The following is a 22,795-nucleotide window of genomic DNA, read 5'->3' as shown; positions in this document are numbered from 1 at the left end:
TCAATGTATCCTTTTTAACTCTGTGGAACCACCGGTTGTTTCAAAAAGCACTTTGTCATATTCTTTACTTCATAACTTTCATATTTCATAAGCTACATTCTAAAGGTGGGGGTCGTATGAGACTGTAACTGTCTTCCTTTCAGTCAGATAGATGGGTGATGTAATTTTACACCCTTATAATAAAAGAAGCTGAACATCAAATTTTTTTCTACTGAAATTTGACCCATTTTTCCACAAATCTGAGCTGTAAACTGGATCTCAGATGGCGTCTCTTCAGTGATCTGCTCTGTAAAAATTACTTTTATAAAATAATACAAAGAGTGTCTAAGATTTTTGGCTTTCAGCAGCAAATTGTAAGCATATGCCATTATGTTTACGATCATAAAAACACATTTTCTGTTAATTTGAGGAAAACTTTTAGAAATTTTTAGAAAAATAAAAAATTACATCTACTTCATGCAGTTACTGAATAATTTGCCTTACGATTTGAGCATGAAAATCCAGAAATTCACCTACGAGCATAAGATCATATGTTATTTTGTCCATATCGTGCTCCCTACAAGCTCCAGCTTGCAAACGTTATGAATGTGACATCAGGTTCTGTGCTAATAACGACACGGCGGCATTAACAGGGGTCTGTCTTAAATCAGTTTTCTCAGCTTCCGTTCAGTGACCCACAACGACTCATCCTGTGTTGCGAATCCTTCAACTGTGGAACAGGAAAGGAGCATCTATAGGGTGTAGGTGATGATGAGTCAAAGTGGCATGGGCGAGGTGCGATTCTCTCTGCACTTTAGACCTTAAAGAGTGAAGCCGAGTTAGAGGCTTCACGTAGAACGTTTAACAGTGGTCTATAAGAGGCTTACAGCACACAGCAGAGTGCAGGAGAACATGTGGACGGACGCTCAACACACTGCACAACCGCAACCTTCAACTACACTGAATACGGCACCTATATATCTGCAAGAATAACAGTTAACCCACAGAAGTCATAACCATCGCCAGCGATGACAAAGGCATGTCATAATCTTATGAACTGCGTCTGACTTTCAGCTCATTGAAACAAGCAGAAATTTCAGATTCTAAACTTTAGTCTTTACCACATTAGTGTTTGAATCTGATGATAAGGTTCTGCTGTGTGTGGTCGTGTTTTGAGAAAAGAAAAAGCGTCCTTTATATTTCTGCCAGAAAAACATAGATAAAAAAAAATCAGAAGTGAAGAATCAAACGTGTCAAAAACATAAACAAAAGTATAATTATGTAAGTAATCATGTAATTACTGTGACAGTAATCCCTCTAGGCTTCTATGGGTTAAGATTTTAGATTTCTTCTAACGAAAAAAAGACAGAAACTGTGTCAAACCACAATGTTGTTCCACATCTATCTCCGCTGTGACTCACTTCTTTCACTACTCTTCCTTTAAAACAAACCCACACCCTTTACCAGTCTTATTAGGTACTCAAAGGTTAGTAGACATCTACAATTATGAAAATAGCTTAAATTTCAAAAAAGCCTCTATAATGTTCATATGATCCACACAGTCATTCTGACAGGCTGTAATACACTACAGGAAGTGTAGGGGGCGATATGGCTTCTACTGTTTCATTTAAAAAGCCTCTATAATGTTCATATGATCCACACAGTCATTCTGACAGACTGTAATACACTACAGGAAGTGTAGGGGGCGATATGGCTTCTACTGTTTCATTTAAAAAGCCTCTATAATGTTCATATGATCCACACAGTCACTCTGACAGACTGTAATACACTACAGGAAGTGTAGGGGGCGATATGGCTTCTATTGTTTCGTTTAAAAACAACCTCAGGGTAAGTGTAAAAAGCACAGTAGTTAGATTAGTATAATAGCTAATACCCATAAAAGCTGATAGATTATCTGCTTATAGAAAATAATCATGAGTTGAAGCCCAATATCTTACCTGGGTCATCTTGGCCAGGTCTAAAGATGGCCTATGTTTGTGCGAATCGGCTGGTCTCCGGCGTTTCACTCCGATTTTCTTGTCATTAAGGACGCAGGGCTGAGAGCGGCTGCGGGAGAGTCCACCCTGGCCGGCCCGGCGGTCCAGCTCCGGAGTGGAGTCCGGGGAACTGGCCTCTGAGGGTCCGCCGCTGGGCTCAGCCTGGGAAATCTGTTCATGAGAGAGGTAGCGGGGGGATTCGGAGACCACGGCAGAGAAAGGAGTGAAAGTCTGCCGCTGAAAGTTGCTAAAAGCCGGCAGCTCCAGCAGGTTGGAGCGGGTGGGGAGGCTGAAGCTGGAGCTGCGCTGCATGCCGGAGAAGCCAGACTGGGTGAAAGCGGACGAGGACAAGGCAGATCCACGCTGAACGCTGCCTCCGCTGTGGCAACGGCGCTTTTCCACCGTCGTCCACACCCGCGAACCCTGCGGTCGCCATGGAGACCGGCAGCTGGCCGGCTCATCCGAGCAGGAGAGTGACCGGCACTGTCGTTTGCTGGGTGGTGCTGTGGTGGTGTTCGGAGCTTCACTCAGGCTGAGGTCCCGCAGCAGGCCGCTGATGGCCCCCGCCGGGCCGGTCTCCGGTAGGACGTCCCACAAACTCTCCAGGCTCGAGCCCACCGGCCTCTGCCGAACACCACAGCCACGGCTAACATCTGGCCACCGGCCCGTCTCTGAAACAGCATAAACAGCATAAAAAAGAGCATTAAACTAAACGCACTACTGGATTAAAATCACTCCACAATTATTACTGTCAGACTGTAAAACTACACACACTGCAGATTCATACTGGATTAAAATCCCTCCACAATTATTACTGTAAAACTACACACTGCAGATTCATACTGGATTAAAATCACTCCACAATTATTACTGTAAAACTACACACACTGCAGATTCATACTGGATTAAAATCCCTCCACAATTATTACTGTAAAACTACACACACTGCAGATTCATACTGGATTAAAATCCCTCCACAATTATTACTGTAAAACTACACACACTGCAGATTCATACTGGATTAAATCCCTCCACAATTATTACTGTCAGACTGTAAAACTACACACACTGCAGATTCATACTGGATTAAATCCCTCCACAATTATTACTGTCAGACTGTAAAACTACACACACTGCAGATTCATACTGGATTAAAATCACTCCACAATTATTACTGTCAGACTGTAAAACTACACACACTGCAGATTCATACTGGATTAAAATCACTCCACAATTATTACTGTAGAACTACACACTGCAGATTCATACTGGATTAAAATCACTCCACAATTATTACTGTAGAACTACACACTGCAGATTCATACTGGATTAAAATCACTCCACAATTATTACAGTCAGACTGTAAAAACTACACACACTGCAGATTCATACTGGATTAAGGACGCAGAGCTAAAGCGGTATAACCAGAACCGTCTGTCTGTTTCTGACGGCCGTTGTGCTCCATAGCATGTTCAGATATTTGTCCTGGCATGTGCTGCAATTACCAGGTTTCCTGCTTAGGTTGCATCTTAGGCATGCGATGGTGTTTTGCTTTTTCTGAGCATATGAATCATGTGTTAGCACAGACCTTTATCTACCATGCTTCAAATGCATTTCATTAAAAAAAGAAGAAAGAATCAACTTTACAGTTTCCCCTCTTATGTCCAAAGTAGTCAATCAGCTGAGACAAGGTTAACGTCTGAGGTTTGCTTCTTTAGTTTTACACTGAAAGCCCCAAAGACAATGTTAACTAATAACTGAACGAGACAGTTTATCACCATAGCGATATTACCATATTGCCCACCTTTAACCAAAGAGTTCACTGGTAACCCATGGTTAAAGGTGGGCAATATGGCAATATCACTATGGTGATAAACTGTCTCATTATGAGCCTTTTCTGAGCGTACTGGATATCAACAGTACTTGAAGTGGAATTCCACTGATGTTTCAAAATTTGTCATCAACTGAAATCATTCAGCGTTGGTGTGAAATTGCTCTTTATATAGAAACTTGCTGACTCAGATGTCTTTACAGTGGTGGTGATAGGAACTAGGGGTCACCATGACTACAACACAAATATAGACATACAATCCAAAACCACCAGTGACCCTACACGAGTCTTCTGAGTGTATGTGGAATGATGATGATGATGATGATGGTAATAAATGTGAAAAATGTCAGTTTTCTTTGGTGACTGTTTTGCCTCACAGTGCCCTTCGATGTAGCTTTCAGAGGCATTAAGCTCTTCTGACGTCTGGTTCCTATCACCACCACTGTGAACAATTTCACTGTGTTTCTCTAGAACAGAGCGTTTCACACCAAACCACTCTGAACCACTCTGTTCACATCTCAACCATTTAATTACAAGGAAATTTTGAACAACTGGTGGAGTTCTCCTTTAAAGAACACCGATCAACTGCAAGTTCCATTACAAAGAGAGCATAATGAGTCCTGTTTAACTGGATTTAGTGCAGCGCTGCATGTTGAATAAATCACTGCACTAGGATTTCTTTAATGTAGCTTAAGTGGTTCTGACTGTTCCAACTTGTCAAACCTCAGAAAAACGAAATATTGTGCTGTGTTATGAAAATGCCATAATATTTATATAATAACAGTTTTACAGTGTAGTTTTTACTTTTCTCTCCTCTTAGAATGCTGGAATGCTGCATCAGGCTTTCAGTGAATGTCATTCCATCTTTACCCTGGCTGTACAAGGTGAAATTTTATGCAACTAGTTGCACGTTGTGAGTTGCCTGCAACAATTTCCATGCTTCTTGACAGTTACACGAAGCTGCTCGAAAGTTGCATGCAACACATTTTCCATTAACTGTAATTACACAACTAGTTGCAGGGGTAATTTACACAGTTGTAGCATTTTTATCATTTTTGTATACATTTTCAGCTCTCGTTACCTTTTTTGTAATGTCTTTTATCTATGTATCTATGGTTATTTACCATTAATTTGACTTTTTATCTGTTGAGTGTAAGTAAAGCACGTGAAAATTAATGTTTAAGCAGCTGTAAAAGTTACAGGCTACTTGGTGTCTCACTCATTTTGTCCTGGAAGCACAACAAATTAACTGAAGCCTCTGATCATTTATCATTAAGATCACAAATGAATCTGAGCTACGTGTAAAATTGGCTGTACAAGTTAAAATTTTTGTTAGTTGCCTCAACATAATCTCTATGCAACTTGACATTTATACGAAGCAACTCAAAAGTTGCACGCAACATTTTTTATTAGTTGTATTAACATTAACAGGTGTAATTTACATATTTTTTCATAGCATTTTTATCATCTGTGGGTGTATATATAATATATATATATATATATACACACACACACATATATATATATATATATAATACACATATACACACAATATAATAATATATATATATATATATATATATATATATTATAATATATATAATATAATATATTACACACACAGGCATACACACACTTCAGCCATCACTGCCTTTTTTCTATATCTATACATCTTTTATCTAGGCATTTTCTGTTATTTACCACTGTTGTAGGTTAAGCATAATTTCCATGCAACTTGACAGTTACACAAAGCATCAAGAACAAAGTTGCCTGTGGTTGTAATTAACACAACTAGCTGTAGGTGCAATTTAAACATCATTTTATCATCTTTATATATATTTTTCAGTTGTCACTGCCTTTTTTTCTAGTCTTTTTTATCATGTATTTAAGGTTATTTACCATGAATTTGAGCTTTTATCTGCTGTATGTAAGTTAAGCCTCTGAAAAATAATGTTTAAGTAGCCGTTACAGTTATGGTTACAGTTATAAACTAACAACCTTCCGTGAAGTCTTGTCTACTGATTCAGTGAAATCAACTGTTGTTCGATGTGATGCGTTACGGGCATTCTAAGTAGCTGTTTCATGAGACTCATTTCAAGAAGTTGAGATACTTGCAACTGTTGCGGCTGAGTTTCAAGTGAGTTCCAGGATGGTTTACATTATGCAACTCATTGTGCAACTCACACGAATTTAAATTCAAGTAAGTTTCACCACACCATGCCTTCAAGAAGAGGGTGATATCATAGGAGTGGACAAGAGTAACGGAAAGGTGGCGGAGACGAAAGGAAGCGTCCTTAGCCAGCCGTGTCAGACGGCCCAGTGAAACTGAGGCCTGCAAAACAAAGAGCCAGGAATAGCAGCGGCTGATTGTGGCAGGGAGCCAAGACCAGCAGAGGGGTTTCATCACAATATACACACACTAGGTCTGTAGGAGTCTGGGCACGTGAGCCTTACTAACAAAACAAATCTAAAACACTCATATTACATATATGCATGATCTGACGTATTCGCCGCATTTGGGTTGCATGAGCTGCACTTGAAACGTGAATCCAACAGCAGAAGTGAAAAATAAAAGCTCTCCCAACTTTCAGCCATAGCTCCTCCCGGTTTTCAACGGCTAACAGCTTGGTGACGGACAGCCCTAGCACGACCAAAGCACACATCTGCTTTTTGTATCGTGATGATTTTCGGAGAACTCTTTGTTATCTAGGTCAGGGTTCAAAGCCAAGAAGCCCAGGGCTGCTATTTTAACTCTAGGCTTAACATTCAGTTAACCATCTAAAGCTTCCCATAATTTAATAACAACTCAATCATTCTGCTCTCTTTTCCATGCAGTTACCAAATAACAAGCCTTCAGATATGAATATGCAAAGATGCTAAATGGATTAGTCTTGAGACTTAGTATTAAAGGAGAAGTTCCACTCATTTTTCAAAATTTCTGCATAAATAAACGGTTAAGATGAAGTCATTCACAGTGGTTTGATGTGATACGCTTTCAGACAGAGTTACAATGGTGGTGATAGGAACCAGACGTCTCAAGCGTTTAATACCTTATAAGGCAAAACACTGTTTGACCATCAACATTATAAATATTAAAATTCGTGTAGGTTCACTGGTGGTTCTGGATAGTAAATAAAATGTCTATATTTGTGTTGTAGTCATGGCGACCCCTGGTTCCTATCACCACCACTGTAAAGACATCTGAACCATTTCACACCAAACCACTCTGAATGACTCTGATTACACCTCACACACTGAGTTATTCAGAAATTTAAAATATTTTGTGGAATTCCCCTTTAAGTAACTAAGTACTATTAACTATTAGGTAATTATTTGGAAACTGATCTTTAATATCTGTATTTATTAGAATTTAATAGTTCTTCAAGGGTTCTTCAGTAAGAAAATGTCTATATAGAACCATGAACACACAGAACTCTCTGCATTGTGAAACGGTTCTTCAGATTGAGGCTGTAGACGGTTCTACATAGCACCAAAAAGGGTTCTTCTATTTTAACAAGCTCCACATCGAAACAACAGTAGAACGCTTTTTGGTGCTATATAGAACCCTATTCAAAAGGCACTATTTAGAACCATCTAGCACATTTCTCCATCAATCTGAAGAACCATTTCATGATGCAAAGAACTTTTTAATCAGGCACAGTGTTCCTTGAGTGTTTATGGTTGTATATAGAACAGTTTTCTTTTCTAAAGAACCCGTGAAGAACCCCGCCTTGGACCCAACTTCAGCGCCGATAAAGAAACACTATTGAAAGTTCTTTTTTCTCGAAGTTTAGGCTTAATCTAGGAGAAAGGCTCTGACAGTTGAAGGGGTTAAAGGCTCAGTATCACTCCTGACTAAGAGAGAACAGGCTATTTCTCCACACTGCCTCCGAACACATCATCAAAGCTAGAGTCAGGTGGACGGGTCCATCAACAGCCCTTTGCTCTGGCCACCCCCAATGCGGCCTGCTGTTTCCTGGAGGAGCGCCTGCGTCTACAAACGGGGCGAGAATAGCATGCGCTTGACCTCAATAGCGGCAGCAGCTCGACTCGGGACACGGGGGATTTTTCTGAAGTCAACAACAAAACTGCTCCTGTCACAGGGCACGGGGCAAACAAAAGGCAGCCTCACCAGCGCACACCGTCGTGGGCATCGCGGTTATGTGTCAGCAACGGCAATCGTGTGCCAGGCTAACGCTAGCACAAAACCCTATTGATCTCATTTTGGGACTCAAACTCTTGTTTGTTTATTCAACCCGAAGACTACAGCCATTATTGTCCCACCTCTGCTTTCTACGTCCTGATCTTGGAGATATTCTGCTTTCAGAGAAATACTATGACGGCGCCCGACACCCTGCAGGCAGGAACAGCATTACGGCGCCTGAGGGCTTGTAGGCTGAAATTCGGCAACAAAATTACAGGCGAATGCTAATCAGTGCGCTTGAAAGCTTTCAGGTGAAGCAACTTAGCAGCTAGGCTAACAAAACTAAGGCAATAAAATTACAGACAAATGGTAATCAAGGCATCTGAGGCCTTACAGGCAGGAACACGTAGACTGACAAACTAAGGCAACAAAATTACAGACAAATAATCAAGGCATCTGAGGCCTTACAGGCAGTAAAGAGTTAGGCTAACAATCTAAGGCAATAAAATTACAGACAAATCCTTAATCAAAGTGCCCACAGGCTTGTAGACAGTAACATGTAGGCTAACAACACAAAGGCAACAAACTTATAGGCAAATTCTAATCAAGGCTTCTGAGGCCTTACAGGCAGGAACAGCTAGGCTTACAAACTAAGGCAACAAACTTGCAGACAAATCCTAATCAAGGCATCTGAGGCCTTATGGGCAGTAAGAGCTAGGCTAAAAAAGGCATAAAAAACGCTAATCGAGGAGCCTGAGGCTTTATAGGCAGTAACAGCGAGCACAACTTGTGCCTCCCCTGTTCGGCGAGATAAAAAGGTGTTCATCTGACCAGTTTACTGACCCCAGACCCGAACCAACAAGCTTCTAGACGCACAATTAGCACTTAGCAACCTGTGATCTCCATTATCCCCATCCACCTGGCCATTTTCTATCAAAATACAGTAGTCAATAAAATATTTCCGCAGGTTTACACTGTCGCAGCAGTTTGTAGGTCGGTTTAGCTGCTACTTTACATGATCTACAAAACTGTAACGTCAGCTGAAAGTGCCAGGATGGTAACAGAGAAAGACCCATTTAGGGGTGAAGTGGCAGAGAGTGCGGTTTGGCACACAAGTGTGACGACTTCGAGAGAAGATGCGCGCACCCACGTTTTCCAGGAAAACAAGAATAAAATCACCACAATCTTACCCATGATTCCACAGGAGAAGAGGGTCGTTCCCTGGCTCATGGTTGACGGCTGGCGCTGTGGGGAGAGACGGACATGTCAAAGGAGGAGGCATCCGCAAACAGGATAAGAGCACCCAGCTAGGACAAGAAAAATCATGCAAGCCCCTCTACTCTGGTGATAGTTTGTTCAAAATGAGACAGGAAACCCCGTCCTCCCACCCACCCATGTGCTCGAACGAGCGCGCAGCCAACAATGATGGGGTCATGCTAACCACAGTCATCTGTCAGCCCGTGGAAACTGGTGCAATGAAAGCAGATGATAGCTAACGAGACGTTTGCTAAGTCCAGGTGTGCTAGACTTGGAAGCAAAAGCTCCACTCTGGGCCCAAGCTGAGCTCTGAGGAAGCAGGGGCTGATTCGCGTTACAGGGCAGGAGATCTCTCGCTCTGAGGAGTGGAATAATGAGTCACGCTGGTCCAGCCCAGGCCTGCAAGCCCATTTCTGAGGTTATGAATGAAGCAGGGATGATTTCAAGTCACGACACACCCTTGTGATATTTCGTCTCTTGTGCCATTAGAAATTAGAATTTAAATGCATTAGAACGGAATTATTTTGAGTGTAAAAATGAAGTCTGAACTGAATTTTGAGGTTTGTGAGAGAGCTGTATAAAAGCTGAAACTGAGTGCCGTATTCACTATATAGTGCACTATTCTGGGGTTTTGCCAATTGTCTGAAAACATATGCAGATTTTTCAGTGCACTCAAACAATCCCACAATGCACCACAGTAAGTAGTGTCAAACCTATATTCCTAGGGAATAGGGCAGGGGTCGGACAACATGTGGCTCCGGAGCTGCATGCGGCTCTTTACTGCCCTGTTGTGGCTCCACAGCTGAATCAGATTTGTAGGTAAAAATAAAATAATCCTCCTTTACAGTAAAATAAAGCTCTGCTGATCGTTCAACACAGTTTAACAATCTGTCCTAGCTAGTAGCTAACGAAACAGCAAAGAGAGAGATTTAAGATGAACATCGATGATTTGGAGACGATCAGACTTATTTACATTTATAATCACTCCAGCTGGTTTCCTGATACGTTTAATCTGCAACGAGAAACTGACAAACACTAAAAAGTCGTGAAGCTGAAGTCAGTTTCTCATTCGCCAGCTGCTTGTTTGAACTGTCCTGTTCCACCTTAAATGGTGCAGCAGTTACATTTTGGCGCCTCAGGTACCATTTAAGGTGGAATGGGAAAATTTGAATTTGAACAAAAAGCTGGCGAATGAGAAGCGACTTCAGCCTTGTAAAAAATCAAACGCTGAGAGACATTTTACAAAAAACTGTTCTACTTTTGAAAAAGTTTCCTGCCAGAGATGCGAGAAAAGCGGCTGAGCTAAAGCTTAAAGCAGAGCAAAGTGAGCCTGCGTTTTGTTTATATTACATTTTTTATCCTATACTAGTACATCAGCACAGACTGAGACAGATTTACAGATGGTAAACTGGACATAAAGTGTCGTGGCTCCCAAGGTGGTTTGATTTTTATTAAAAGGGTAAAATGGCTCTTCTTAACATCTGGGCTTTCGACCCCTGGGATAGGGGATACCCACAATACACTGCCTTGTTTGAAGGTTCACGCACAGCTTCTCTGAGCAGGATTACTGAGCCCAGCTACAACAGCAGCGTCTCCACAGAGCCTCTCAGACCTGTTAGAGGTGTAAGAGCTCTTCTCCTGAGTGCGGTCAGACTCAGAGGTTATAGTGGACCGACTGCAGGGCGTTTATAATGTTTATGCGACGGAACTTGCTGTCGCACAGTAATGAGCAAAGCTGAATGACGTAGCGTCCGAAATCATTTACTACCATCACCAGTTCTGTTCACTATAATGGTGCGCTATGTAGTGATACAGGTTTTCCGATGTAGGGTTTAGTGATTAGGGGGCCATTCAGACACAGCACAGGTTTCAGCAGCAACTTTTTGCTCGTTTGCTCGGCTTGTGTCTCACCTGACTGACACTAACAGTGAGAGTCTATCAGGCACGTCGGCACTGTTGGTGTTGATGCATCTAGAAGCCTCTGCAAAATACATTCACGCTGTTTCACACTTGCACCTGGTGTCAAAAAACGCTCCGCTCCAACTTCTGTTATAAAACAAGCTTTATAACCTGCCGCCAAAGTGAATCTGTGTTCGACTGTTCTCACTTATTTTTTATATTTTTTTATATATATATATATATATATAATATATATATATATATATATATATATATATATATATATATATATAGTGAATTCTTCTGCATATTTAAATGCAGAAATACACCTTATTTGCTGATTTTAACATAAAATACTATGAAAAATGTGGCCTGTAAAAAAGTTATGGCACATTTTATGTTTTGTTTTCACCCAATATGTTAAACTCAGCAAATAAACAGTAATTGTGCAGTGAAATTTGCAGAAAAATGCCATATTTAAGTCTTTTCCTGTAGAGGATATGTATGAAAGCATATAGGACATTCAGCAGTCTGTCAGCGAAGAACAAGAACGGATGTGCTGAACAGAATCAGTGTTTGACTGCTTTTCTCTGTGAGACACTGGATCTAATTTAAAAAATGAATCTAAAAGACTGAATGCTTTTTAGAAATTAAACTTCAGACGTTCAGCTGTACATCATCAGGCATAAAGTTCAGTTTCAGATTTAATACTGCTCTCTCGCAAACCTTAAAGTCCAGTTTCAGTTCAGAAATCAATTTCAGATTCAAAATAACACTGAAATTCAGAATCTTTGCATTGATATTAATAGAAAATCTGAATGGTTTTTAGTGACGTATTTTAGATGTTTAATTCCATGAATGGTCATCTACTGCAAAATTTACATAATTTCACATTTCACACTGCTCTCTTACAAACCTTGGAACGAACAGAAATTAATGATGCATTCCATAAAAAGTAGATTGCTACGGGAGCTTGAAAAATCTGAATTAAATGGAGTGGAAAGAGTTTTGCCTGCACACTGTTAAAGCAAGACAAGTCTAGCAAAAATATACATTTTTATTCCATTAAATAGAGCACAAAAAAAAACACGTACCGAGCAAACATCTGAGCTTCTTGCTATCATCAGTGTTCAGCTCAGCTGAAACGTTTGCTCGGTTTGTGTCTGTTTTTTTTGTACTCTATTTAATGGAATAAAAATTTCTATTTTTGCTCTTAAAACCCTTAAAACTGAATTTCAGCTCAGAATTTATTTTCAGATTCCAAATAATCATTCAAATTCAGATTTTTGCATTCAAACTCAAACCCAACTCCACACTTTTACAGCGAAATCTAACAAAAACATCCCTTCGGTTGATCATATGATGGTGATTTGCAACGTACGACCTCACTTCCTGCGATTTGGGACAACAATGCCAGCTAGCTGGACTCACGGAAAAGTAAACTCCATTAGCTACGTTCTGTAAACTGGAAAGGAATCCTGTGTAATCATATCTACTCATTCCAGGAAAAAGGGCCTCATTCATAGAGGCTGTGCTGGCAGGAAGTTGGATTCCGCGTAATGAGGACGTCGTCAGATACGCTATTGTCTCATTTCATAAACAATCGATTTGCAATCAGGCGGCTCAAGCCGGTCTTACCAGCTCCAAGGTTGACTCTCTGGACGTTACATCATCCACACCCTTCTTGTCCAGTGTTTTAGTGTGGATAATCACCATGGCAACACACATCTTTGCCACAGCCCATTCCACCACATGGAAGATCTAGTAGTGTCCATCTTTATGCGGCGCTGGCTGATCAGAGTACGCGCTCCCGTCCACTCCAGACCCCCTGTTGCTTCTGGAATGCTCCTCGGTCGCCCTCTCGACCCTGCGGACACAAAAGAAAGACACGGGTCAGCCTTCTCCCTCCCACACCGTCATAAAAGCAACAATGCGAGCAGCAGACAAGAGGCTGCGGCTGGCCAAGCTTTCTTGCCCAACGTAACTTCCTGAAAACACTGAAATAAACTCAACAACTTTATTGTCCAGCCAGGACAAGAAATCTTTGACCGCACCAGGCACAGCAAACACAAGCCAAAGGAAAAATGTCTTAAGATCAGCTTCACTCCGGTCTCATCAGGCAAATCTCAATCCTCTCAATGTATTAATGAAAGACCACTGAGTTTCTGAACTCTTTCTCCTTTAAAAGAGACAAGTGGACATTAAATCAGGCGTTTAATCGTAAGAAGCCCTGGAGACAAACGAGAAAAGCAGAAGTTCTCGTTCTACACCGACAGACTGCTGAAAGACCTATACAGTCGTACACACCAACCAAATATTTAAAATTTATTTGCTTAACTTGTTGGAAACAGAATATAAAATGTGCAAGAACTTCTGCACAGCCCATATTTTATGACCCCCCATATGTTAAATTAATCAAATGAACAGTAAATGTGCAGACGAACGCACGATAATACATACAGCTGCTGTCGAAACAAAACCTCGTATCTCTGAAACCGTAACTTTACAGGACAACAAAAACATTGGAAGTAAATGGAGAAATATCATTGTCCAAGTAATTTTGGACCCTTTCTGTTGGTCCGTTCATCATTAAATTATGACATAACTTGAAGGGCAACTGCCTTTTTCAAATTATAATAAAAAACAGAAAACAAAAATAGACATACAAGGTTTTGCCCGACAACAACGATATAAAAAACAAAAGCGTAACAGATGTAGGACTTCATTCCGTACTGAATAGACGAGCACCAAATAACGTGTTTTAGAAAGTTAACACTTCATTTTTTATTCAGTATTTAACAAAAACTAATGCAAAGTACATTTGTTACATTTATAACACTGTTATGAAGCATCATACTCCAGTAAGGGAGCTTAGCAGATCAAAGGGTGTGTACAAAAGATCCTCAAACTCAAGTGATGCTCTTCATACATATATTTATTGTTTTAGTTTAAGGCGGCTTCTTTCAAAGAACTGGTAGTATCTGGTGTTCTTAATCAGGCCTCTACCTCTTTATAACAGCTTTATAAGGGGAACACATGTCCTTCACTCTAGTTTAAGGGCCCCTGCATCAACACAATGTCATTTATTCCAAAAACATCATGTGTGTCTGACATAAGCAGCTCGTGAACACCCACCTATTGTGTTATTCATGCTTATGCATGGCTTGTGAAGGTCCTATTCAGGTAGTTTTCAAATTATGTTAAATACAATTTGTATGATTTATGCTGCTCTAGTGACAAAAGGCATTTTCGTTAGAAGTTCTCTGGAACCTAGACATGCAAATCAAACTCCGAGTACAGGACCTGTCTAATTAATGTCAATCATCATTTCAAATAGGACAGTCGGCGCCTTTCTGTATACAGCTGCATTTATATAGGTCATCCAATATTTTCCCGACAGGCTGTTCTTTTGCTTTATTTCCATACCAGACTGAAATATTAAAACCAGAATGCTTTCGATCAGGCTGATGGACAGCCTTTCCATCCTAAATCTCTAAAATCCGAGTCAAACGTAACGTCTGCAGTTCAGGACTTTTGTTGGAAAGATGAATATGTGCACATCTGGCAAACATTCTTCAGTCCATGTCTGTCTTATTGGCAAAACTAGACTAAGTAAGAATCTAACAAGGCAACGCAGACCTGCTGTAACACTAGCCCTCATTCATCAAAGCTGAGTTTGGTCAAAATTGATCATAAAAAGAGTGCAAACGAATTTCACCAACGGTTTTATTATTCATTAAAATAGAAAATAACAATAATGCTAATAATTTATCCACATGGCAATCCAGTACTAAAGCAGATGTACTTATTTTACATGCATGTTTGTACAAATGCGGCAACTATTCTATGTTTCACTTAAAATCACACAGTATTACACTGTGTTTGTTTTTGTACTACTGACTCCGCCCACAAAATAAACAAATATAGGTATGTTACTTTACAGAAAAAAATTACATCATCCCAAACTTAAACTAAGTCGTTTTGTTTATTTTACATTTTATTCTTTCCATTGGTTGTAAATTTAACACTATAAAGTTTGGTCAGCAGGGGGAGCAGTGCAACCTCAAACTCCACCTACAAGCACTATGCTGCTATTTCATGGGCTCGCAACCGGAACATCTGCACGAATTAGTAAATGATGTGTAAATGAGGTGCTGCTAGGCTGGCGCTTGATTTCACGCGCCGAAGCTAATTCATCATTTGTGAATCTCTCAAATCTCTGCTTTTTTCCACATCGTATGAAAGTTTGATGAATCAGACGCAGAGTACTTCATTGAAGTCATTTAAGGCGCTTACATTTTTCGCAACTTTGATGAATGAGTCCACGTGTCCATCAGAGTCAGCCAATAAAAACTAGCTAGTACTCAGATAAACCGGTCTTCTCACATCTGCTACAGGGTCACGTATACAAACCATGACAGACAGAAGGTGTTAACACCACACTAAAGCCCTACTGAGGTTTGCAGGACCACAAAAGAGCCATAACTCAGTCCCTTCCTGAGAATAACGACGGGACGGTCAGGCGAGAGAGATGGCGTTTCCTTGCGTAATCCCTCCTTATAGCATGGAGGGCCTTCAAACTGAACTGGTGTCCAGAGGTTAAAGTGAAGTCATGTAATCTGCTCCTCGAGACGGGCTGAGAATAGCAGCGACCTTGCGGTCATCAAAACATTCAGCCCTTCCTTCAGCTTAAAGTGGCACGCCTCGCACTGTAAACCAGCTGATTGGAGCCATATGTATGTCTACAGCCCTCTGAACAATCACTCGTTTCACTTGCTGGTTTTCAGGACCGTCAATCATCTCTTCTGAGCAGAGATGATTATATCCACCAAAGTACAGACTAGTGATGTTGTAAAAGCTTCTGCACAAGCCCGAATCAAAATAGCTGCTCGGACGTTATAAAGGTAACTACACTACCGGACAAAAGTTTGGAAACACTGCATTTGTAAAAATAAACAAAAATGATTTTTGCTAAGGGAAAACGGACAGTACCACGTTTATTAACACAGAACAAACGGGTTTGATAAATGTGCGCAGCAATAAGAGGAAAACTATATTTGACCTCATCAGGCACAACACAACATATGAGGCTGAGCAATGTGACGGTTTTTCACACTGTATCACTGCGCTGAGACGCCGTTGCTAAGCAACGACTTTGACAGCTGTAGGAGACGCTCAAGACATTTAAACGTTTTTACTTCTTACTTCACCGCAAACAGAAAATGGACACTTAAGATCACATTGACCGACAGCCGATTTGGTCAGACTCTGAAGATGAGACGACACTAAATTCCCAAACTGTCATCACCACTGAGCAGCTTTTCAGTCGGCAGCTGTGACAGAAAAACAGCTGAACAACCTGGAATCAGCCAGAAATGAACCCAACACCATTCGCCAAACTAAACGGGCTGTAAGATGCTTTACAGACTGGCTGGAACAAAACACATTAATACTGATCTGGCAAAAACTGACAAAACTGAGCTGAACTTGATATTGCGGCAGTTTTATGGCTCAGTCCGTACTTCAAAAGGCGGGGCTTACAGCAGACTGTGCAGCGAGTGGGCGGAGCTCGTTACTCTGACGTAGCAACAAGCTGCTCGTTAAGGAACTATAATTTGGTGAAGGAACTGCGAACATTAAAACATATTAAACGCCGCGTTCACGGCCCAGTTTATTAATTTATTACTGTATTTATTTAACTGTTGTATTAAAGCAATAGAACACTCGAGGAGTGTGTTATCGCCAATAACATCACGGCTGTGATGATCTACGGCGACCAAATCACAGCCGTGATGTTATTTCGCGATAACACTCCCTCTCAGGTTTACTGCTTAAACAGCTGAGGCAGGCTTCGGTGTTGGATGAGTAACAGAGACTGCCTCTTCGGATGAGCTGACGAGCTAACAGAGCTAGCAGTGTCACAGTGGATGCTGATGTGGACTTCTACACATCAGGTATTCTCTCCTCAGTGGAGGATGTGCCAACATGGTATTTGATGTTATCTAGCTAACATCAGCTAAAGTAATTAGCCTAGTTAGTGATAAGGCTGTGTTATCTCTGCTTTCTCAGTCACGTCCTTAGCAACACGCTCATGTTCAGGCACTCAGGTTTCAGAGGAGTGAAGTAGAACATCCTTACTCACAAAAGCATGTCTTCATGCGATGAAATGGAACCAATACCCAAACAACGATTTCAGTGTTCGAATGCTGGCACTTCAAAGGGTTAACGGAGTACTTGAGTACCCATGAACATCCCTAGTTAATATTACCTGAGATATGAAGTTACAAGGTAAAAAAGGCCCACTTTGATAAGTTGTTATTTTAACATTTTAACACATTATTCTGGGTGTTTTTCTGACACCTGTGTGCATTAAGGGGGCAAAAATGTTCAACATGGGGCCATTTTTGCTTTTTTGCCCCTGGTTATTGCTGAAACTGAGAGAGCAGAAACATAATGAGCACAATCAGCCATATGGACTCTCATTACCATCACTTACAACTCAGGACAGCAACTGTCAACAGGTATTTCTGTGTTCTGTGTTTGGTTTACCAGGAGCGAACGTCCTCAGGTAGAACAGGAGCTCAGATATCATCACTTTGGTTGTAGCATCTGTCAGGGCGTCTGCCTTTCGGCCTCAGAGAAGCTTTCAGAGAGTCAGCTTTGACGGCGAAGAGCATACAATCAGATTCAGTAACACCAGCGAGATGCGGGAGGGATGTTCGCTTTATCGCTGGGGTTGGATCTTTTGCAGCTTGGACGGTTTAGACGTTTCGTTTCGATCAAGGGAGAAAAAAAGAAAAACATCACATTCTCCCTCCAGTCATGGAGAACCAGGAACATTCCAGACCTGCTGGAGGGCATTTATACATCACTGATAATTCCCCAGTGAGGACCACCAAGCCAGGCTGACCTTTGACCCTGCGGTAAACAAAAAGGACCAGTTCCTGAAACGCGGCTTTGTTCACTTCAGAGCGCACCGGCCAGCAGGGTAATAATGCAATCTACGGCCAATTACATAAACGCAAAAATCTAATTTACACGGCTCCCCCTTTACCTTAAACGCAGCTGTTCAGCCAAGATGTGTTTGGTGTCTCAAGTTTGCTTCTACAGTCCTGCACTGGTGCTACAAGGCTAATGTAGCTAACAAGTGATGGAAGTTTATATCCCACCAATTAGCATACAAGTCATCAATACTCAAACTGTGCCTGTCAGAAAGTTCTGACAATGGATCAGACACTTGTTTATAAACATGGCTGGTAGTTTCGGTTCAAAACCTGCTTTCTTTTCTAAAAAATTACATACAACTACAGCAACAACAAAAACAACATTTAAACAAAACAAAACCTTTTTATAGGTTGACTCGCTTCCTCGCCAATTAAGAAAATCCAGTTCGCTTCCAGTTTTGCAAACTATACAAAGTATATCGTCAATATCCCAAGAAAAACATGCATCTCAAAAAGAGTAACTTTACAGGAAAAGGCAAAAACAAACAAACACTCACTTTTCAATGTAAGTTAATGTTAACAGATTTTATTCCAAGTGATTCTGGAGCATTTCTATTGGTCCATTCATCATAATTTCCACACAGTGTAAAGAACAGCTGGTGTGTTAAAATTCTGTAGAAAAAAATAAAAATGGACACGGTTTTCTTTGGACAGCGACGATATATTCCATATTCCAAATACATCCCATCTACATTATTAGAAAAAACATTCTAGACCTCCAAAACAGGCAGAAACTGCACTACTGTGAAAAAAAAACGGGTTAATTGACCAAAGATTAGTGAGGAGCCAAGATTAGGTTCCACTGAGAAAGCCGAAGTCCTCTTCGAAGTCCTTACAGAGTTAAGAGAGCACTTGGTCAAAGCAGCACAGCAGATTATCTCTCCTCAATGCATAAGCATATCTTGACAATGGAGTTTAGATACAGACTTTCAAAATAAAAGCTTAATAGCAGCAGATGGTTCGGCCCGGAGCCCAAAGCGTGTATTCCTCTTTGTTCATGCACACCTGAAAGCCATTCACTCGCACTGAGGCTTCCTATCAAAACAGGACCCACAACCTCGGAGAGTCGAGACAATACACTGCACCAGGAAGGAGAAAGTCAAAGAAAAGAGAAGTTTCCAAAACTGGGAGTTCAAACTGATTAAAAGCTACAGAGAAAATGGGCTCCTAACAACCACCTGGAAGACCCGGTAGACCCCAAAACTGCCCCCATCAGATAAACAGCACTTAAAGCTTTCATCTCTGAGAGAGAGGAGAAAATCAAGCTGATCAGATCTGAAAACATCCACAGGTGTTTCTGTCCATCCTTCCACTGTGAGAAGACGACTCAGCGCTGTGGGTCTGAAAGGATGTGTAGCTGATCAAGAAGAACCTCACTGAGAAAAGGAGACGGACACATCAAACAAAGAAGCTGAACGATGGACTGACCGACCCCAGAGTCCAGACCTCAACACCACTGAATGTGTTTGATTACTTCAGAAAATGATCAACCAGCTTCTAAGACTGAACTTTGGAGGTGTGGGGAAAAGGATTAGACACACTAAACAACAAGTAGTTGTTCTGTGTAACTTAGTTTTTTTTTTTCCAGAAACTCACCAAGCTGTACTTAATCTCTGCCTTCTGCTCTGTACTCTGTGTGCTATCAGTGCCTTTCTCTGCTGCTCTCAAATGCTGTTAGTCTGTTCAAACACTAATCACATTACTTGTTGCTTTTCAAACACTGCTGAACTCCGAACACGTCGATCCCTGACATGTTTACAGCCTCAGAGTGCAGCGAGGAGAGAGCTGCTGACATTCACAGACGTCCAGAGAATTAAAAAAGCCGTGTTTTGGAAACCCCTCGGAGGAGGCCTGCGGGCGCTGAATGGAAACGTGTTGGTGTTCGCTGTGAAAAACGAGCTGGCTCAGCCTGGCAGGGCTTTGGCAGGAGAGGGACTTTCTCATGCAGGAACGAGGTCGCTGAGTAAACACAGCAGGATTTTCCTCGACATGCTGACCGTCTGTACCAAACCGCACCAGAGCGAAGGAAAAGAAAAGGCTGTGCTCACATTACAGGCCCTGAAAGGGCACAACCGGCACGTTCTGACTAAATATGACACGGACCTGCTTTTTCCGAGCTGTGTGAACACGGCCACTTTCGCATGTTTCACATCTGATATGTGGCCATTAGGGGGTTTAAAGCGCATCTGAAGGCGGCAAATTAACTGCATCAATTTTAGATCGTGAGAATCGATTATAAGAGAATATAATGATATTCCATCAAGTTCAGTTCATTTTTTGGCCAAATAAAAAATCTCTATTTTTAAATGTAAAGATTTCCCAAAACGTTTGGTCAATTATTACTATTGTTATATTATTATTATTATTATTATTATTAATTATTATTATCTTCCATTTTCCACTACTGTGTAAACACTTCTGTCACATTTGTGCATTTAGTGTATTTCTCTTTAATACTTCTGGTTAATAAAACTGAACTTGATCGAATCTTTGAGATCAGAGATTTACACACCTAGTGTCTGAAAATCCCTCCTATTTTAATATGTTAGTGTTTCCTTTTTCAGTTCTTCAGAGCATTAAACACTGTAAAAGTACATTGTTTGAGACTCTTGAATGGCACAGCGGCGTTTAGCCTGATCCATTCAGACTGGTTTCTAAGCAGAACATCGCTGCCGTCTCCAAAACTGTAACTTTACAGGAGAAGGAAAAGAACTACTACTACTACGTATATTTTGGCCGATTCTTTTGGTCCATCCTTCATGGAATTTACACACGATGTAGAAGACAACAGGCGTTTTCAGATTATGTCAAAAACTGAAAAACGACAAAAATGGAGATACGAGGTTTTGCTCCGACAGCAGCTTTATTATGCGAATAGTGCTAATCTAATTCACCAGCCACAAGCAAACGTTAGTTCTGACTGTTGACCATCGACTGAAAGTCTGGAGCATTAAATTACTCCATGTCCCCAAGAACCACCTATTATGACAAGAAGTGACCCATCCTGCAAAGCAACCAATCACAAACTGAATTGCAAAGCAATTTCCAACACAGTGCTATAAGAAAAACAGACCAGTGGGAAACAAAGCAGTTAGATCTTGTTAAAGCTTCACTTAAGCTGTGTACTTTTTAAAAATGTGACCTTTTTTTAGTTCAGCGATTATATATTGATTATATATTACTTGCTCCACTACTGTACAAGTTTACTTTGCATATTTTTACATATGCTCCTCCCACAGGACATACTACCTCATTGTACGCTCACTCTGTATATATGTATATTACATTTATACTTGTATCTATATTTTTTACCACTCTACCATCCTTCTGCACTTTATAGGTAAATAATGCAGTATTTTGCACTTCTGATGTGCAGACAGCCAGCCAATCAAAGTGTATAGATATCAGCACCATGAGGTAATTTTATTCGTATGTTTTCCAGCAGATAGAGCTCAACTGAAACAAGCATCATATCCACAAAAGGGAATTATAACGGGCTTGAGATAAGCAGTAGTAGATATGCTCATCGTATGAGGGGAGGCGTTGTCAGCGGGGGGCTTTAACACACCACATTTAACGAAGCATTTAAAGAAAATTCAGTGACTTTAGAAGCTTATAAACTGTTCAAAAGTGAAGTTCTCCATCATTCATTCAAGCTTCGTATGTTTTGTTTGAGATACAGGACACTGCTTTTGCCAAAATGAAATATTTTAAAAGCAAACTGGTATAAATATTAGGATTTATAGGCGTCTATCGTGTAGCTCGGTTAGACAGAGTTGGTTCCAGTGATCCGTATCGGCAGACGCCGAGAGCAATAAGGCTTGTAATGTGAACGCAGCCAAAGGAGAGATAAAGCTGGGCCACCGCGCTCGCTGCGCTGCAACTCCATGCCAGAAATGCTGAGCGAACGGCTTCCCCCAAAACCATGCGCAGTTATCTCCCATCTCTGAGAGCCTCTCTCCGCCAACGACACGCTGTAATCAGCTGAACAGAGTGAAGAGGCACGTCTGCTGGGGCTCTCAGTTCACCTCCCCTCTTTCCCACGCAGTTCTTCGAGACCTCCTCAGCCGCGGTGACGAATGACTGCTGGTTTCCTCCATGGCAGGCCCAGTTCCTCCACGCATGCTATTTTTGGACACTCCAAATTCCAACAATCAACTCTTAGGTAACCTTAACCCTGTAAGATCTATGGTTATTACATTCAGTTGGCATTTCATAACTATTTAGATCTAAATAAAAGAACTATTAAGAAAAATACATTTACAATTGATTTACATTCTGTATCGAGAGGTTCGGGTCTGAAATTCAGATTTGCTTTTGTCAAAAATGACAAAACACAGGTCAAAAACATAAGGGATGGTTTGATTCTTTGCTGTACGCACAATCACACCTTTCTTTAAATTCAGATTATAATAAAATATCTACTCGTCTACCTACAAACACAAACTACTGACTGCATACGATATTATACACCGCTTTTAAAGTGATAGTTCTTCTATGGATAAGCCAATGAGCAGCAAACTAACAAAAGCTACAGCTTGGTGGAGCTCTAGTTCCCCCCGTTAGCCTCCACTTTAACACGAATCCACTGAGAATCATACTTTTTTTTAAACGTTTTTAACTGCTTTAAAATGATGTCAGACTCAGGAAAACGTCCTTCACATGTCCTTATTAAAGAAGGCCG

The 22,795-nt window shown here is 40.9% G+C and overlaps 1 protein-coding gene across 2 annotated transcripts in view; it reads right to left on the bottom strand.

Moving 5' to 3' along the window:
* Positions 1–22,795, bottom strand: part of fam53b (family with sequence similarity 53 member B) — a 54,511-nt gene that overhangs the window by 9,649 nt on the left and 22,067 nt on the right. For both annotated transcript variants that reach the window (XM_036571871.1, XM_036571870.1), the window contains 3 exons: positions 12,746–12,974; positions 9,142–9,196; positions 1,938–2,647 (listed from right to left, as the gene is read on the bottom strand). In XM_036571871.1, the coding sequence (XP_036427764.1) occupies positions 1,938–2,647; positions 9,142–9,196; positions 12,746–12,835 (855 nt within the window). In that variant the 5' untranslated portion in view covers positions 12,836–12,974. The remainder of the gene's footprint in view (positions 1–1,937; positions 2,648–9,141; positions 9,197–12,745; positions 12,975–22,795) is intronic.

Source organism: Colossoma macropomum, unplaced genomic scaffold (assembly GCF_904425465.1).
Source record: "Colossoma macropomum unplaced genomic scaffold, Colossoma_macropomum, whole genome shotgun sequence".
Lineage (NCBI taxonomy): Eukaryota > Metazoa > Chordata > Actinopteri > Characiformes > Serrasalmidae > Colossoma > Colossoma macropomum.
This window is presented reverse-complemented; position numbering and strand designations above follow the sequence as displayed.